This window comes from Schistocerca americana, chromosome 7 (assembly GCF_021461395.2).
Source record: "Schistocerca americana isolate TAMUIC-IGC-003095 chromosome 7, iqSchAmer2.1, whole genome shotgun sequence".
NCBI lineage: Eukaryota > Metazoa > Arthropoda > Insecta > Orthoptera > Acrididae > Schistocerca > Schistocerca americana.
The window spans coordinates 358,512,301-358,529,495 of record NC_060125.1 but is presented as its reverse complement, the minus strand read 5'-3'; the positions used below and the strand labels follow the sequence as shown (position 1 = coordinate 358,529,495).

Sequence of the window (17,195 nt, the reverse complement as noted above, 5' to 3'; positions counted from 1 at the left end):
TTACAGCAATCTTGCCTGATTGGGATACCCATTCTGTATTGTATAGCCTTCGAAATGGAATTTTTTGATCGCTCGTTATATATTAGTTACGTGACAGTTTAAAAAAAAAAAAAAAAAAAAAGGTAAATGGTCGCGGAACGCCACAAAATTTTAATCTGCCAGCAAGATTCAATTAAATATTTGTTTGCCGTTTGCCGTATGTCCCTTTCCCACTCTTCTTTTAGCTATGAAAATTCGAGAAATATTTTTCCTCAAATCGCTAACTAAGCTGTTCCCAGTTACCCTGATTATTTTCAAGCAATTATACCTTTTTCTAGAAAATTAGACGTCACACTGGTCTATTTGATACTCCATTTGTTCATCTCTTACTCATGGTTCATTAAAAAAATTGAGCAATGTCCATTATGTAATTTACAGGAAGTATCTCTTTCCGTTCAAACATTTCACCAGAAATAGATTACACCCTAGAAGTAATTACCACCCTAATCATCTCATTCTACACGAGAGGCGGATACCTGGTAACTATTAACTTTGGACCACCAAGTGACTCCTTTTTTCCCTAATGTCGTGCAATTAACATTTTGGGATTTGTCGCCACTTTGAATGTCAGCTTCGATGCTCATTTATTTCAGCCGATCCTCACTTTGCTTAGCAGCAATTCCAAAAGTTTCCAGCACGGAAACATCCACAGTGATAGTCAAGAATCATATCACTAGCTAGCGATTCTAACCACTAGGGCGGCAAAGACAGGCACACAATGAACAGCGAACCGGTTGTCGGCAATGATAAATCCTTGGATGTTGGTACTCATGGCTCGAAAATAATGACATGTCAGAAGTAATTCAAGATGAGATATACAGATATTTCCTAATTCGTTTCAAATACCATAATTCTGTTTTCATTCACATGCATTGTGAAAAAGTCCACACTGCATAATATATATACTCTTTTCATAACAATGTTCATTTCAGAGACATAGATGTCAACTTTGCTACGCTAATATTAGTCCTAGTCGAAGGAAACGGAAATTTTGTCAAACTTCAATGAAGGCACGGCTGGGCGATGAAATCTGGGACCGCCGGCAGAGTGTGGTAACAGTCAACATCCAGCGGGCCAAGCAACATAAACATGTCACTCGCGGGAGTGGAGTTGGGACGACAGTACTGCATGCACAATTTGGTTTCAGTGGAGCAACAACGAGGCAGAAAACTGCAGCGTTGCTTTAAAGTATTGCGATGTATGAGGCGGGGCAATAGGCCAGAGCCAAGAGTGGCAATTTGTAAGTAACTGACGAATGGGAATTTATCCCTGCCATAGTTTCCCTCCCTCTCTCTGACTCTACCTCAGAAGTGAGGGAAATAGACAGACAATTTTAGCTTGGGCAGAGTGCGCCAGTTTACATTTACATTTACATTTATACTCCGCAAGCCGTCCAACGGTGTGTGGCGGAGGGCACTTTACGTGCCACTGTCATTACCTCCCATTTCTGTTCCAGTCGCGTATGGTTCGCGGGAAGAACGACTGTCTGAAAGCCCCCGCTCGAATCTCTCTAATTTTACACTCGTGATCTCCTCGGGAGGTATAAGTAGGGGGAAGCAATATATTCGATACCTCATCCAGAAACGCACCCTCTCGAAACCTGGCGAGCAAGCTACACCGCGATGCAGAACGCCTCACTTGCAGAGTCTGCCACTTCAGTTTGCTAAACATCTCGGTAACGCTATCACGGTTACCAAATAACCCTGTGACGAAACGCGCCGCTCTTCTTTGGATCTTCTCTGTCTTCTCCGTCAACCCGATCTTGTACGGATCCCACACTGATGAGCAATACTCAAGTATAGGTCGAACGAGTGTTTTGTAAGCCACCTCCTTTGTTGATGGACTACATTTTCTAAGGACTCTCCCAATGAATCTCAACCTGGTACCTGCCTTACCAACAATTAGTTTTATATGATCATTCCACTTCAAATCGTTCCGCACGCATACTCCCAGATATTTTACAGAAGTAACTGCTACCAGTGTTTGTTCCGCTATCATATAATCATGCAATAAAGGATCCTTCTTTCTATGTATTCGCAATACATTACATTTGTCTATGTTAAGGGTCAGCTGCCACTCCCTGCATCAAGTGCCTATCCGCTGCAGATCTTCCTGCATTTCGCTACAATTTTCTAATGCTGCAACTTCTCTGTATACTACAGCATCATCCGCGAAAAGCCGCATGGAACTTCCGACACTATCTACTAGGTCATTTATATATATTGTGAAAAGCAATGGTCCCATAACACTCCCCTGTGGCACGCCAGAGGTTACTTTAACGTCTGTAGACGTCTCTCTATTGATAACAACATGCTGTGTTCTGTTTGCTAAAAACTCTTCAATCCAGCCACACAGCCGGTCTGATATTCCGTAGGCTCTTACTTTGTTTGTCGGGTGATAGTGCGGAACTGTATCGAACGCCTTCCGGAAGTCAAGGAAAATGGCATCTACCTGGGAGCCTGTATCTAATATTTTCTGGGTCTCATGAACAAATAAAGCGAGTTGGGTCTCACACGATCGCTGTTTTCGGAATCCATGTTGACTCCTAGAGAGTATATTCTGGGTTTCCAAAAACTACATGATACTCGAGCAAAAAACATGTTCTAAAATTCTACAACAGATCGACGTCGGAGGTATAGGTCTATAGTTTTGCGCATCTGCTCGACGAAGCGAACGTGGCCCGTAAACTCGAGTGGAACCGAGCCCCTCGTGGATCTGCTGCAGACCGCTGTCACTGCCCTCCTTCAGGCAGACCGTGCGATCTCCAAGTTTCAGGCTGCTGTTCCTTCCTGCCCTGGTGTTGTGTCCCCGGAGGCGGATTATAGCCCGAACAAATGCATAGAAAACAGAATAAAAGTTTATACAGTATACTTATAACATTGCTGACAGACTGGCCCCTATAAGCAAAGACCAGCACAGATCCATCCCACGTTCAGTTGATCATTGTGTCGCCTTCATCATCATCATTCATCCCCATTACGATCAGAGGAAGGCAATGGCAAACCACCTGTCCTAGGACCTTGCCCAGTTGGTGGTGCGGGTCTCCCGCATCGTCCCCTACGTCCCTCCGGAGTATGGGACCTCATCATCACCTCAACGGTGGTCTCATGAAAGCTATCGACGGGCAGTTTTGGCCGTCCACAGTGAGACTTCCTGCTATCTTTGCTCTCATGACTCTGTCTTGCTAAGCCATAATTATTTCCACACGTGCAATTCGAAAATGTTCCCAGCGCACTTTGCGTGGAGAACGGGCCATGGGAATCTTCGCCCGGTCCTTGCCGGCTAGTGAAACTGCAGTTTTCATTGACTGATGCATGTTAACTAATATTGTGGGAGACAGGGAACCAATTTACATCTCTGTGATTGGCTGTTAGCTTGGCACTTTTGCTGATTGGTATTGGAGGTTTTTTTGCAAAAGCTGTTCCGAGGTGCGGTCCTTGGAAAGACACTGGGTTGCTTGGGAGTCTGTAAACATGGCTAGTGATGAGATGTTTTGGACTTCGGCCTTCTGCCAAGTCTTACCGGAGTTATACTTTTAACTTTCTCGCGACTTAGAGATCATTCAACCACAATGGTGCCGACAAGATGAGTTCGGCCTTACGCAGTCAACCCACTAACGTACAGCAGCATTCTCTATTAGCAGCCCTCACGCTTCAGCGGTCGGTGCCATCACCTTCGACTATGATTACTGACGCCACGGTTAGACTGACAATTGCGATGCACGCTTCCAATTTCAAGTCATGCTGCAGAGGGGAAAAATGAGGCTTAACCTCCGTTTACAGCTTGCTTGGTGTTTCTGAGGTACTGCGTGAGTTACGTCAAGTAATGTATGGTTGTGCTAGAAATCAATTTTTTTTCTGGGGATTTTCCGTCATTAATCAATCGTTATTAGATTAATTGGTGATGTTAACTTATTCCGGTTGTGAACTATTTTTGATGTCCTGCTAATCTTACTCTTCTTCTACCATGGTTGAAATGATTATCCGTTTGTAGGTTTGGATTCCATCTGTTCATGAGGATTTCTGATATTCTTAGTTTATTCACGAACAAAAATTAAAATGTTATGAGATCTAACCCTCTCTTTTATTAGTTATTATATTATCCAACGTACTGATTGCCTGAATTTTCTAATCATAAGCCTGTGGACGAGTTTCAGTCAATTTTAGCGTTTCTTATGCGCCACAATCCTGATATCCATGTAGTCTATGTGCTTCGTGGGGATATTTTATCATTTCTCAGAATCTGGTGTGACAAATTAGCAAGAAACAGTCATTTATATACCCACAGGGAAACCGTGTCTGTGCTCACAGAACAGATTTCTGGCAATCTAGGGAAGATTCACCAGTTAACTACGGAAACAGCTCTGCTCTTTTTCTCTGCCAGAGCCTTGAAGAAAAGGCATACGTCAAAATGAGTGTTCCTGGAGCCACTCTGTAGCAGTTATGGACGTGTAGGGTGTCGCATTGCCCTAGTGGAATTGCCCAAGTCCATCGGAATGCACAATGGACTTGAATGGATGCAGGTGATCAGACAGAATGCTTACGTACGTGTGACCTGTGAGAGTCGTAAACAGGGTGGTCCATTGATAGTGACCAGGCCAAATATCTCCCGAAATAAGCATCAAACGAAAAAACTACAAAGTACGAAACTTTTCTAGCTTGGAGGGGGAAACCAGATGGCGCTATGGTTGGTCCGCTAGATAGCGCTGCGATAGGTCAAACGGATATCAACTGCGTTTTTCAAATAGGAACCTCCATTTTTTATTACATATTCGTGTAGTACGTAAAGAAATATGAATGTTTTAGTTGGACCCCTTTTCTCGCTTTGTGATAGATGGCGCTGTAATAGTCACAAACATATGACTCACAATTTTAGATGAACAGTTGGTAACAGGTAGGTTTATTTAAATCAAAATACAGAACGTAGGTACGTTTGAACATTTTATTTCGGTTGTTCCAATGTACCTTTGTGAACTTATCATTTCTGAGAACGCATGCTGTTACAGCGTGATTACCTATAAATACCACATTAATGCAATAAATGCTCAAAATGATGTCCGTCAACCTCAATGCATTTGGCAATACGTGTAACGACATTCCTCTCAACAGCGAGTAGTTCGCCTTCCGTAATGTTCGCACATGCATTGATAATGCGCTGATGCATGTTGTCAGGCGTTGTCGGTGGATCACGATAGCAAATATCCTTCAACTTTCCCCACAGAAAGAAATCCGGGGACGTCAAATCCGGTGAACGTGCAGGGCATAGTATCGTGCTTCGACGACCAATCCACCTGTCATGAAATATGCTATTCAATACCGCTTCAACCGCACGCGAGCTATGTGCCGTACGTCCATCATGTTGGAAGTACATCGCCATTCTGTCATGCAGCGAAACATCTTGTAGTAACATTGGTAGAACATTACGTAGGAAATCAGAATACATTGCACCATTTAGTCTGCCATCGATAAAATGGGGGCCAATTATCCTTCCTCCCATAATGCCGCACCATACATTAACCCGCCAAGGTCGCTGATGTTGCGCTTGTCGCAGCCATCGTGGATTTTCCATTGCCCAATAGTGCATATTATGCCGGTTTACGTTACCGCTGTTGGTGAATGACGCTTCGTCGCTAAATAGAACAGGTGCAAAAAGTCTGTCATCGTCCCGTAATTTCTCTTGTGTCGAGTGGCAGAACTGTATACGACGTTCAAAGCCGTCGCCACGCAATTCCTGGTGCATAGAAATATGGTAGGGGTGCAATCGATGTTGATGTAGCATTCTCAACACCGACGTTTTTGAGATTCCCGATACTCGCGCAATTTGTCTCCTACTGAGGTGCGGATTAGGCGCGACAGCAGCTAAATCACCTACTTGGGCATCATTATTTGTTACAGGTCGTCGTTGACGTTTCACATATGGCTGAACACGTCCTGTTTCCTTAAATAACGTAACTATCCAGTGAACGGTCCGGACACTCGGATGATGTCGTCCAGGATACCGAGCAGTATACATAGCACACGCCCATTGGGAATTTTGATCACAATAGCCATACATCAACACGATATCGACCTTTTCCGCAATTGGTCAACAGTCCATTTAAACACGGGTAATGTTATCACGAAGCAAATACCGTCCGCACTGGCGGAATGTTACGTGATACGACGTACTTATACCTTTGTGACTATTAGGGCGCCATCTGTCACAAAGCGAAAAAAGTGGTCCAACTAAAACATTCATATTTCTTTACCTACTACACTAACATGTAATAAAAAATGGGGGTCCCTATTTAAAAAAAAACGCAGTTGATATCCGTTTGACCTATGGCAGCGCCATCTAGCGAGCCAACTATAGCGCCATCTGGCTTCCCCCTTCAAGCTAGACGAGTTTCGTTCTTCGGAGATGCTGTGCCTTTTCGTTCGTGCACCGACTATAATACCACGTGCAAACTCAGTTAAATCTTGAGAGCCTGCCAATATAGCAGCAGTAACCGATCTAACAATTGCGTCAGACGCATATCGACTTATATAGACGTTGCCGACCGCAGCACCGTATTCTGCCAGTTTACGTATCTCTGTATTTGAATACGCATGCCTATACCAGTTTCTTTTGCGCTTCAGTGTATGTGTTACATTCAGGTTTCGCTAATTTGTAAAGGTACCTTCATCGCTTAAAGGGAATTCTATGAAGAAAGAACCTACTGTCGTAGTGTCGTATCAGAACAGAGCAACTGTATTCCACTTGTTTTCTGATTTCTCGCTCGTTAATCTACTGGTGAAGCTGAAGGGCGTCAGCCATTCCTCCTCTCGTACAATTTTGGTGGTTTTTCCTCATCGAACCCGGTAGAGTATCTTTCCTCTGCCTACATCTGCCAGTATTTTTCATGCTCATATTTTCCGTTCTAGGGAGGGCGATCACGGTGGGAAATGAATGTCTGTGTCTTTATTCTCACCATAATCAGAACTGGCAGTCAGTACTAAACGTACCCGTTACCACTTATCCGAAACATGGATTCTTGTTCGCTTTGAATGAATGTGGGCATAATAACAGTTGTATGCAACTAGGCAAATTCAGGTGAAGGCTCTTGGTTTAGATTTAAGGTAGCAGCATGAGAAGTCAGTTTAAGGTTATTTTCGAAGCCAGATTTGGTGGCGTCAAGTCGGTGCGGCTCTGTGTCGCCAGAGGCGGCTGTGCTTTATCTACACTGACAGAAAAAAGTTATAACACCAAAAAATAATTTCGGGAATACATTTGTCTAGGTTAACATTGCAAGATCACATGTTAATGTAAGTGCGAGATAAGTCATTGCAAATGTGAAATGCTGGTACATTAATAATCGGTGTAACCATCATGAATACAAGTAAGCAAACGTGCATGCGTTGTGTTTGTGCAGGTGCCGGATGTCAGTTTGTGGAATGAAGTGCCTCTTGCACTTGATCAGGCAGTACAGGGACGGATAATGCTGTTTGTGGATGGCACTGGAATTGTCGTCGGATGATGTCCCGTATGTGCTCGCCCAGAGACTGATCTGGGGATTTAGCAGGCCAAGCCAACATATCGACACGATGTAGAGTACATTGGGTTACATCAGCGGTATGGGGCGAGCGTTATCCTGTTGGAAAACAGCCCCTTAAATGCTGTTCATGAATAGCAGCGCAATAGGTCGAGTCACCAGTCGGACGCAGAGATTTGCAGTCATGGTGAGTGGGCTAGCGATGAGAGTGCTCCTACCGTCATACGAAATCGCACCCACATCATAACACCAGGGGTGGGTTCAGTTTGTCTAGTACGCACACAGATCGGTTGCAGGCTCTCAACTGGCCTCGTTCTAACCAACACACAGCCATCACTGCGACCGAGGCAAAACCAACATTCATCAGAAACCACAACAGAATTCCATCCTGCCCTCCAATGAACTCTCGCTTGATACCGCTGAAGTCGCAAATGGCGATGGTTTGGGGTCCGTGGAATGCACGCTACAGGGCTTCTGGCTCGCAGTTGCCTTTAAAGTAATCAATTTGTTACAGTTCGCTATAGTGCCAGCTGAAGCTCACATTGCTGCTGCAGATGCAGTACTACTCGCCAGAGCCACACGCCGAACACGATGCTCTTCCCTCTCGATAGCGCCACGTGGCAGTCCGGAACCCGGTCGTCTTGCGACCGTACATTGTCGTGACCACCGCTGCCAGCAGTCACGTACAGTGGCTGCATTCCTGCCAAGTCTTCCTGCAGTATCTCAGAAGCGACGTTCAGCTTCTCCTAGCCCTATTACACGACCTCGTTCAAACTCACTGGGGTGTTGATAATGGCGTCTGTGTCGCTTGAAATGCATTCTAGACTGACACCAACTCTCCGCGTCCAGTCTCAAAGGTACACCAGTACAGCGTGTATTTAAAGCAAATCTGAATGGCATCCTCAAAGCAGCACTGCTGTTCCCACTCTTACGTGACTGGCACGAAATCTGAATAGACGGCAGACTTTCAGATGTAGAAACACGTCTACCAACTTTCGTTTATATCGTTCAACTCCATCTGGTGTTGCGTTTTTCTCCATCACTGTATTATTGCAAAGTACGTTCGTAAAGTCAAGAGACATACCTGGAACTATTTTTAGATTTAAAACTCGCCATTGTTGAATTTATGAAGGAAAAAAGAGCACGGGAACGAACATTAGACATCGGAAATGGATTGCAGACCTCGAATTTTACTTGAAAATTTTTTGATTTGATGGGGACGCATTTAAAAGGAAAATGGCGTTGTAGAAGGGTCACACTCTGACAGAAACCGTCACGTTCCCTAAACTCACTAGCATTAAAGAAAATTCGAGGTTTGAAGGATTCACTGTGACCTTGAAACAATTGCAAGGATAGTCTCCTAAACATTTTGAGAGCACTGCTAATCTTATATCTGTTTTCGAGCTATTTTATAAATCTTTTGTCGCTCTTTGTAAACAGAGGTGAGGGATTTGAATTTTTAGAGAGAAGCTTACGGGAAGTTGACAAGGAGTAATTTTCAGATGGATATTAGATCGATTTTGAGTTAGGTTTCTCCGTAGCCATGCAACACCATTGTTAGGAGCAGTGTGAACTCTCGCGAGTGACGGTTGTAGAATCGTTTTTACGAAAATTCAGTTGGAACCGAATTCGGGGTTTGACGGATTACGTAATACTTCACGCAACGTATACCAAGCTGATTACCTTTGTTCTTTTCGTTGTTAGTCACGAGCTGGTTTTGATGGTTCAATAAGTAATGGAAGTGATGATTTTTGCTTTCGAATCTTTGTATGTGAGTTAATTCGAGTCCATACTACACTCCCTTAATCTACTCGTCCTTTCGCTGAGAAATACTCTGTACATTAGTATTGTTTACTGGCATGGAACCAAAGGTTTAGCATTTTTTAAGGGTGTTGCATGTAAATTTAGTCTGAGGAGTACGTTCCATTTATGAAATAAATGGTAACAACGCAGCTAATTAATTCGTTATACTGCTGCTCAAAGTCCAGAGAAGCAGATTTCGCCATGACTTGTAGTGCTTAGCGTCCTGTGCCCTGTGACACAAAATTACTTAATATCTTAGCAGAGTGTGATCCCTAATCGGTCATTCTGGAGTTCAATAATTAGAATTCCGATTTCCTGGTTAGGATGGAGGGTAAGCCTCAAAAACAATTAAAATTTAATCTAAATTCAGGCGGCTTGGCCCTCAGGCCCGAATGAATAATGTTAACTGCAGTGTTTGCGCACAGTTGGCGCTCAGCTACCCAAACTCCTTGTTATAAGGCGAAGTGAACCACTGTTATCCGAAATGCGGCCACTTTTAACGCGACACATGATACAGGTGGAAACTTTTTGCGAGCAATATGCGAATATCGCACGTTATTCCAGAGTCACTCCCACTTTCTCTGGAGCTAACATCTGGATATGAAAGAGAACATCCACGCCACTCGCTCCGCTCATTGCAGGCGTGTTCCAATAACAATCTTTGGCAAGTTACCCGAGTTGACGTTCTTGTTGGACATCGCCTGATGGAGTATTTGTGCGTACAACTTAACTGCTATCTTCAAGTCCCTTCAATTCTCCACAAAGAAGCAGTTTTTCTTATTTTGTGAACCACATTTACTTTTTTCCAGACCAACTAGCACTCGGTACAGGTGAATGACACGGACAGAATGAAACCATAATTTCCTCTGTGCCCCTTTCAAACCGGTATCTCAGATGTGCTAAACTCTTTTCCTCCTTGTCCAATGTGACGTATTCCTTGTCTGGATATTAAATCACGAATTTCCACATAAGGAAGCGATCGCTTTCATATTCAGAAGAGGTAAATAAGTTACAAATGTCGTAATTTCTGCGAAGCTGGCAATCGCATGTCGAAGAATGAACCACCGTTGAATTCGCCCCTTTCAGAACTGTGATGCTTGCAGTGGAAAATACTATTGGTGCATTTCATAACACCGAGTTGATACCAATATCTCAGTGATTTATATAGCTGTCAAAAGAGACCATTCGTCATTTACTGAACACTTTTTCACAAATCATCGGAGTAAAAACAGAATTAAAAAATCTTAAACGGTTCCGAAAATCGTTATAGAGCGCAAGCGCTGCAACAAACGTGTCTGAAAAGGAGGCAGCGCGCAGAATCACATTTGATGTGCAGGGGGGGGGGGGGGGGGGGGGTTCCTGTTTGACTTAGGGACATGAGGTAAAAAGCTTTTGGATTAATCCGGACCAGCTGCCATTTGTACAGCTACTCGAACATGTCTTATTGAAGTTGTGGCTCATCATATAGAGCAAAGTTTGAACGAAGAACCGGCAAAATTGTCCGATTCGATTAATTTCTTTTGAAAAAGATTTCAATTAGGCTAAAATTAATGTTCAACTAATGGCACCATCTTTATGTGCACCGCCGGCCGGTGTGGCCGAGCGGTTCTAGGCGCTTCAGTGTGGAACCGCGATACTGCTACGGTCGCAGGTTCGAATCCTGCCTCGGGCATGTATGTGTGTGATGTCCTTAGGATTGTTAGGTTTAAGTAGTTCTAAGTTCTAGGGGACTGATGACGTCAGGTGTTAAGTCCCATAGTGCTCAGAGCCATTTGAACCATTTTTCTTTTATGTGCACCGTTCAGATTTTACGTGCAGAAACAGCCACCCTTAAATAACTCCGGACTGGAGCGAGACTGATGGTTTCAATTTGGTCCATCGGTGAATCGGACCTTAGTCTAAGAGAAATTTTAACCGTCTGAAAAAAAAAAAAATCTTGTTTCGGTTGGATTCTGCGTGCAAAAAAACACATTTTCCTGGGAGGTCTTTGAAGCGCAGCACTTCTGTGCTTGTACGAATCAGTTCAAACTTTCCACGAAGGTAGATAAATGGATACAGACAAAACGAATTATTTTATAGAATAGTCTTTATTCATTATCGGAAAACGATGATTTAAAGTTGAGGGAAACTTTGCACAGAAAATCCGTTCTTAACCGAACTGAATAAGCGGAAATGTTTTAAAAGAAATAAGGTAAGTAAAACAAAATGCATCCTTATGATTAAACTGAAAACTCGCTTTCAAAAAATCTTATTTCATTCGCATTTTACATGCAAAAAACACGATTTTGTCAGTTTTTTTACGTACGCCGCTTCTAATTTTCAAACTTGTGCGAATTGGTTCAAATTTCGTAAGAATGTAGACAAACATATGTAATTAATGGTCGTCCTGTTTTTTGAGAGAGCTTCATCCGTTGCCACGATATAAGAAACATGGTTCGCAGGTGATAACTTGAGACATTCTACAGTCGTGTCGGCGTAAGAAGTTCCCTGACAGCGAGCAGAGACTGTTGCCAGCCCTCCACAGATAAGCGCTAACAGCTGCGGGAGAACCGGGAGTCATCTTAGATCAGCGACAACGCTGAGGTGTTACCACAGACACATTTACAAAATGGCTTTTATAGCGTGTTTTATTCTCAAAATGTCCTGCCTTTAGTGCTTCGTTCGAAGGTAGCCACTTTGACAGTTAAAGCAACTTTTTGTGTGTAAAATGGCTAGGCCTTACAGAGAGGAACTTTTTGACCATTTGCCTTCCTAGCTTCTTTTGTTCCCGAAATATCCTAAATTTAGAAACTGATTCCAAAAAGGAGTTTTGAAAGTTAAACATCACACCAATGCGACTTTTTATTTGCAATAAATCCAACAGCCGGCCGCGGTGGTCTAGTGGTTCTAGGCGCGCAGTCCGGAACCGCGGGACTGCTGCGGTCGCAGGTTCGAATCCTGCCTCGGGCATGGATGTGTGTGATGTCCTTAGGTTAGTTAGGTTTAATTAGTTCTAAGTTCTAGGGGACTGATGACCACAGAAGTTAAGTCCCATAGTGCTCAGAGCCATTTGAACCAATAAATCCAACATTTCACGTCCGACAATCTGATAATATGTGTATTTAAAAAGATCAACTGGCAACGAGGACCTAACGGTTTTAGCAAGGGACGTTCCGCAGTTCGAACGAATGAAACAGAATACAAATGTTTTTTAAAATACGGAGATGTGTGAGATGTGTCCACACTAACACTCATCAGGTTGTTTATCTGTTACACTCAGCACTTGTGTACGTTCGATATTTGAAGTTTAGCGAATATGAAGACTACAGAAGCACGCGTTGCTGAAGAAATAATACCACATAAGACAATTGTGACCGTTAAATTCACGAGAGTCATAAAAGAGATGTTATTTGCCAAGATGCTAAACATTTGCTGCAAACAATATGTGATAACTCAGGCAGTATTAAGTAAATCATATTTACGAAACTACAAGCTGCTGTGTTGAACGTTCTTCCCTTGTTCGTCATAGAAGTGCAAATGTGGAGTTACAAAGAAGTAATTAAAACGCAGTGGAATGGAACAATATACACACTAAAAAAGGGTAACATTTTTCGGTGTAGCCGCAACCTGGTAGTTCACTATCGAATCCGATAGCTGTCACATGATCTAGACCATAGCATGAGCTGTTCAGTTACGACCTATTTCAATTACTTAACTTAAAGCTGCGCTTTTGCACTTCGATGACGAATAGAAGAATATACAAGAACACGGCAACTTCTATTTTGGAAAATATAGTTCTGTAAGTAGAACTTACAGTTGAGAGAAAAGAAAACCTACGTTCATAGCATTTTTAGATTTAGAAAAAGTTTTTGACAATGTTGGCTGGACTACAATCTTTGAAGTAATGAAGGAAGCGAGGATAAAATACAAGCAGCGAAAGATTATTTACAACTGATACAGCCAGGTTCCAAATATAAAGTCGTTGGACATAATAGGGAAGCAGTGATTGAGAAGAGATTGAGAGTGGATTTTAGCCTATCTCACGCGTTATTCAATCTTTATAGGATTGATCGTCAAAAAGTTGATGCAGTTAAGGAATTCTGTTCCCTAGCAGCAAAATAACCAACGACCGACGGAGCAAGGAGGACATCAAAAGCTGACTAGCACTGGCAAAAATGGCATTCCTGGCCAAGAGAAGTCTGCTAGGAAAAATTTCTGAGAATGAACGTCTGGAACACAGCATTGTATGATAGTGGAACATGGGCTGTGGGTATATCGGAACAGGAGAGAATCGAAGCATTTGAGATGTGGTGCTACAGGCGACTGTTGAATATTAGGTGGACTGATAAGTTAAGGAATGAGGAGATTCTGCGCAGACTGGGAGAGGAAAGGAATATGTGGAAAACACTGACAAGGAGAAGGGATAGGATGATAGTACATTTATTAAGACATGATGAATGACTTCCATGGCACTAGAGGGAGCTGTAGAGGGTAAAAACTGTAGAGAGAGGCAGAGATTGCAATACATCCAGCAAGTAATTGAGGACGTAGGTTGCAAGTGCTATTCTGAGATGAAGAAGTTGGCACAGGGGAGAAATTCTTGCCGCCTCCTCCCTCCCCTTCCACCCAAAAAAAGACCAGTTGTAAGTTTCTTTGTTTCCTGAAAGGAAAGTACAACCCGGCTTCGAGACTGGCTCAGTAGCTGCGCTGGCAGTGCGGTGGTTGCCAAGCAAATGGGCCTAGGTTCGATTCCCGACCGGGTCGGAGACTTTCACCGTTCGGGCAATGGATGTTGTATTTTCCTTCCATTCATATCGTCGTAATTGACATCCCACTATTGCGATGGCTGAATGGGACGTCCCGAAAGCCAGTTAAAAAAAAGAGAGAAAATAAGAAACGTTTTCGGGACCTGTCTCTCATCTTCATGTGCACCTGCAAAGTTATGAAGAGGTCATGCCACCTATCCAGATTGTGAGCATTAAAAAAACTAAACAGAACTTATACTAAAATTCTTACAAGAAAACCTCATGTTCGTAAACAAAATGGGTTTCCATAAAAGTCGAATAACAGAAGGTTAAACTACTTTAAAATAGCGTATCTCTGGTACATGACATACAACTTAACAGCCGTAGCGGATCTTATTGTTGATGATAAATATCGACAGTTGTGGACGTCCCGTCAAGAGAAACATGGATAAATGTAAGAGTGAGGAATTCTTCTCTGAAGATACTTGTGTAGAGTGTAGCCTTGTATGAAAGTGGAAGATGGACGATTAGCAGTTCAAGCAAAAAGATAATAGACACTTTTGAAATGTGTTGCTATAGAAAAATGGTGAAGATTAGATGAACAGAGGAGGCACTGAATCGAACTGCAGAAAAAAGAAAATTATGGCACAACTTGACCAAAGACGAAATAGATCGATAGGACACAGCTTCAAACATGAAAGAATCGCCAATTAAAAATTGGTGAGGAGGAGGGTGAGGGAGGTGGGGTATAATTGTGGAGTGAAACCGAGGGATCAATACAGTAAGGAGGTTAAAATAAACTTTGATTGCAGTAGTTATTCGTGGATGAAGAGTCTTCCACAGGGTAGCATAGCATAGAGAGCTGCATTAAACCAGTCCTCGGGCTGAAGACAGCGATAACAGCAACAACAAGTACTGCTTACAATATACTATTTAAACCCGATGTTTATTTTTTTAGTAGACAATGCCTCAGCTTTTGATTGTTGTGAATCAACTAGTCATAAGCGACGGTACACGCTGTTGTTTCTCCAACAACATGTGCTCTGAAATCTCTAGACTCATTAATCGTCTAACGTCGAATGCGCCCAAATGCAGAACATTATAGCTAAATGATCTTGATGGAAGGCAGAACAAACACATCTCCGTATTTTAAAATCGGTTTTCTTCCGTTTTAGTCGTTCGAGGTGGTGTGGTTCGTAAAGAGTAACAGCGTGCTGTCTGCTGACTGATCCCGACGGTTCATCTCGAGCAGTCAGTGCCAGATGTGGACACTCACTCACCTTGAGTCCCGCCTGGAGGAGGTGCTTGACCATCTCGAGGCCGATGCCTGAAGCTCCCCCCGTAACGATGGCCACCTTGCCCTGCAGCTCCATGTCGGTGTTCTGCTGCTGTGCCTCTGCTGACGACCGCCTGCTGTCGCTACAGCTAATATTTGTCGATACCAGCCACAGGCGCTGTTATGTAACACGTAATCTTACAGCTATCGTCACGCATGTGTTGTTTATTTGTGTAGCGGATATGGGCTGTTAGATGCTGCGTAGTCGCAAGTTAAAGTGTCATTACACCGACCAAAAACGGTGACTTTGTTTTCGTTTCCCAATCCGTGGCTTAATGCAGTCGTCTATTTTCGTCTCTCCCTGTACTAATCTTATCATTGCTCCGCTCTCTCCCCATCCAAAGCCATCTGTACACACTAGTAAACATCGAACTTTCGCCTTTTGTTCGTTTTATGCCTTATCTCGGTCTCGACTCACAACGTGGCTGGCTTTTCACGTTGTCATATAGATCTCAGCAATGAACTAAACAAATTCCACCTACATACAGGGTTACCATAAATGATTCATTCGTTTTCAAAGGTCTAATTTTTCCGAGGCATTTCATATACGAATATGATTGAGGCGTGAAGAGAACTATAAACTCAGAAATTTTACATATTGCACACTACAAATGTTCTACGACTGCCACTCTGGACACACGATACATGTCCAGCTGTAATAAATTTCGTTCCGTACCTTACGTAGTAACATTCTGTCAATGGCCATTACTGAAGAATTTTTCGTTCTCCGAGTTGTTTCAGTCCTTCATGTACTCCCAAAGGAAAAATTCACAAGGCATTACGTCAGACGAACTGTATGGCCAAGGGAAAGTTACCTTCACCGGTACGATCAACCCAGTTCCTCTTTTAGATGGCGACAAACATCGATGTTCCAACGAGGGGGTGTCCGTCTTACTGCAAAATCTCCCACACATTTGTATGCGGTATACCAAGCCTATGGCTTGCACGGACAGCTGATTTTTTTAGAATACGTAGAAAGTTTCCCGTTCCACTCTAGACAGTTACATCTGGTACACTTGGTAGACCCGTATTTTTCTGTTAACAGAGACAATCAGTGCTACCAAATTGTCGATACCAACGCATGACTCTCTGGCAACTGTTATTTTCTATAATTCCTTATAATACACGCTGCAGTGTTGTAACAGCCAAGTATCTCGCATACTCCGACGAATAAGAACTCTTATATATATATATATATATATATATATATATATAGTTTATCGCCATTTCGTCGAGCTGCAGTAGACTTTTAAATTAGTACAAGAACTGGTGGTACTAGTTGCATGATTGACAAAGTGTAGGACAACACTTCTAGATATTGGTGGAAAAATGGCAGTTTGGTTGGAAATCAAACTGGCTGTATAACTGGTAAAATGGCGTCGTGACGGCGTACAGTGGCACATATACCACATACGCCACAGTTCTAGGTGCTTCAGCCTGGAACCGCGCGACTGCTACGGTCGCAGGTTCGAATCCTGCCTCGGGCATGGATGTGTGTCATGTCCTTAGGTTAGTTAGGTTTAAGTAGTTCTAAGTTCTAGGGGACTGATGACCTCAGATGTTAAATCCCATAGTGCTCAGAGCCATTTGAACCAACCCCACATACACCACAACTGTGCCATAGTTACGCCACACCATGAATACGCCACATTTGCACCCTGCATACGCCACACAAACACCATACATACGTTCTACAGACACCATGATAAGGTATTTTGATAGTATAAAATAATGATGTCATAGCATCCTCTAAAAAAATGTTAGACGAGTAGCTCTAAATCTG

General features: G+C 43.0%; 1 protein-coding gene across 1 annotated transcript in view; it reads right to left on the bottom strand.

Annotated features, from left to right (window-relative positions):
• LOC124622034 (15-hydroxyprostaglandin dehydrogenase [NAD(+)]-like) overlaps nucleotides 1–15,587 on the bottom strand; it is a 112,196-nt gene extending 96,609 nt beyond the window's left edge. Inside the window, exon 1 of the mRNA XM_047147592.1 lies at nucleotides 15,357–15,587. Within this exon, the coding sequence (XP_047003548.1) occupies nucleotides 15,357–15,449 (93 nt within the window). The 5' untranslated portion in view covers nucleotides 15,450–15,587. The remainder of the gene's footprint in view (nucleotides 1–15,356) is intronic.
• Between the last annotated feature and the right edge of the window lie 1,608 nt (nucleotides 15,588–17,195).